The sequence below is a fragment of the Pistacia vera genome, unplaced genomic scaffold (assembly GCF_008641045.1).
Source record: "Pistacia vera cultivar Batoury unplaced genomic scaffold, PisVer_v2 Contig387, whole genome shotgun sequence".
Classification (NCBI taxonomy): Eukaryota; Viridiplantae; Streptophyta; class Magnoliopsida; order Sapindales; family Anacardiaceae; genus Pistacia; species Pistacia vera.
Window position 1 is genome coordinate 241374 of NW_022196209.1, and position 2262 is coordinate 243635.

Consider the following 2262-nt stretch of genomic DNA (forward strand, 5'->3'; position numbering starts at 1 on the left):
TAAAATCCAAATTTGGTAAAACTTCATTCTTTACTAATCTTTGCATTCTTTCTTTTGATATATGGCCTAAACGTTTATGCCATAAATAAGCAGATTTCTCATCTACAGAAGCACATTTTGTTCCTATACTATGATGCAGGGTCAACAATGTCTCAGCAAATAAACTATCAAGATGTAATTTATACAATCCATCACAAAGCACACCAGAACCAATTAAACAATTATGTTTAAATAAATTGAAACATCCATTCCCGAATTTAAAAGAATATCCTTCTAAGTCAAGTTTAGATAAAAATATTAAATTACGGGATAACTTTGATACATAAAAAGTATTAAACAAATCTAAATGATGTCTAGTACTTAAAATTAAACGATAGGTTCCAACAACTTCAACTCGTGCTTTGACCCGATTTCCCATGTATACAAATCTTTCATTGTCGTTTATGGTTTGGGTCATAAGGAATCCCTGCATAGTATTAAAAATATGAGTGATACATCCAGAATCAATCCACCAAGTATTATAAGGAACTTTTGATAAATATGATTCAAAACATACAAAAGCACTAGGCTTACCTTTCTTTTCAAACCATGCCATACGTTTCAGGCAGTCCCTCATATAGTCTCCAACTTTCTTACAGAAGTGACACTTTTCTTTAGTCTTATCCTTCTTATGGATTTAGGTAGAAGACTCTTCAATCTTCAGTGGCCTTTTGCCCTTTCCATACTTCTTGTTGGATTTCTTCTTAATTCCGGACGAGCCCACAAGATTAACTAAATGAACTCCTTGTTTCTTCAATCTTTCCTCCTCTTGTGCTAGCTTAGTTTGAAGCTCAATCATCATCCATTTATCTTTAATTATATTATAATTAATTTGAAATAGACTAATTTGAGAAGGTAAAGAGTTAATAACAAACTGAACTAGGAAATTTTCGTCCACAAACATTCCCATGTTCCTAATTCTTGCTGCTATATTTGACATCTCAGTCACATGATCATACATGCTACGAGAATCATCATGTTTCATGATGGTTAGCCTACTCATTAATGCCCTAGTACGGGACTTGTCAGTGGCCTTAGACTGAGAAGTCTCTTTGTCTAATCTCATAAATTCCCTAGCATATTCTGTGGCAAGAAATGAGGTCTTAATTTCACTTGCTATTGTCATCCGTAAAAACTTTAGGCTCAATCTATTCGATCTCTCCCATTCTTTATGGAAAGACCTCTCCTCATCAGTGCTATTCTTAGTAAGATCAGTTGGTTTCTCTATCATGAGTGCAAGCTCGAGATTCTGAATACCCAAGTAATACCCGACTTGCTCACTCCACTCATTATAATTGAACCTATTAAACTTAACAACAGATGAGGCATGAAGAGTAGATGCTGCAAAATCAGAATTATGCTTACACATTAATGCTTTGAGTTTTATACATAATACATAATTTTAGGTTCAGATATTAAAAATTATTATTATTAAAACATAAATGTATATTGAAAATCTCCTTTGAGAGATATAACGATATACGATAATTAAACTTAATTGATGCAATTTTCTTAATTGGTAATCAAATGTACTTTCGTTAGACATGTTCGTTATATTTGGATATACTAAACACACCCTGTCAAGTATATTAATTAACCACAGTTATGTTTATAATTATAGGATTAATTAATCTACCTTTGGGCGATCTTTAACTATCCTATAATTTATGAACTTCAAATTACTCATGTCAACTACATCATGTCATCTCTTTAAAGCATCTAACGATCATGAGTAATTAAATCTAACTTAGTTNAACAATGGATGCAGCACAGGCAGCTACCTCCAGAACAATGGAAAACAATATTAATTGATTTTAATTATAATAATAATTAATTAATTAAAATACCATAAAAGGGTGTGTTTGGTTGCAAGGGTAAACTAGGGTTAGAGTTCATGGCTATTCCTAAGTGGAATAGGGTTTTAATTGTTGCACTATATAAGTGCAACTTAAAATTAAAATATATGAGAATTATTCATTCAATTAAAACCTTAGCCACCCTCTCTCTCTCTCTCTCTCTCTCTCTCTCTTAAGAAAAAAACTTTTCTTGATTCTTGAAGCCCTTGATTGTTCTAGCAAAATAATCAAGGGTACTGAAGGATTATCTTCGTGTGGACTTCCCTGAGTTCGATTCTACTTTGGATCGATTAGTGAAAAATCACGTGACCAGTAACCATGAATAGTATTCCTGTCTGAAATCAGAGATATTCGAAGGAGCCTCCAA

The 2262-nt window shown here is 32.6% G+C and overlaps 1 protein-coding gene across 1 annotated transcript; it reads right to left on the reverse strand.

Moving 5' to 3' along the window:
- Positions 1–676: 676 nt before the first annotated feature.
- Positions 677–1408, reverse strand: LOC116140918. Its single transcript, XM_031426487.1, has one exon. The coding sequence runs from the start codon at positions 1406–1408 to the stop codon at positions 677–679; it is 732 nt and encodes a 243-aa protein (XP_031282347.1).
- Between the last annotated feature and the right edge of the window lie 854 nt (positions 1409–2262).

Bases quoted from the DNA above. Each gene is read 5' to 3' on its own strand.
- LOC116140918 (XM_031426487.1), bottom strand. From the start codon at position 1,408: ATGTGTAAGCATAATTCTGATTTTGCAGCATCTACTCTTCATGCCTCA.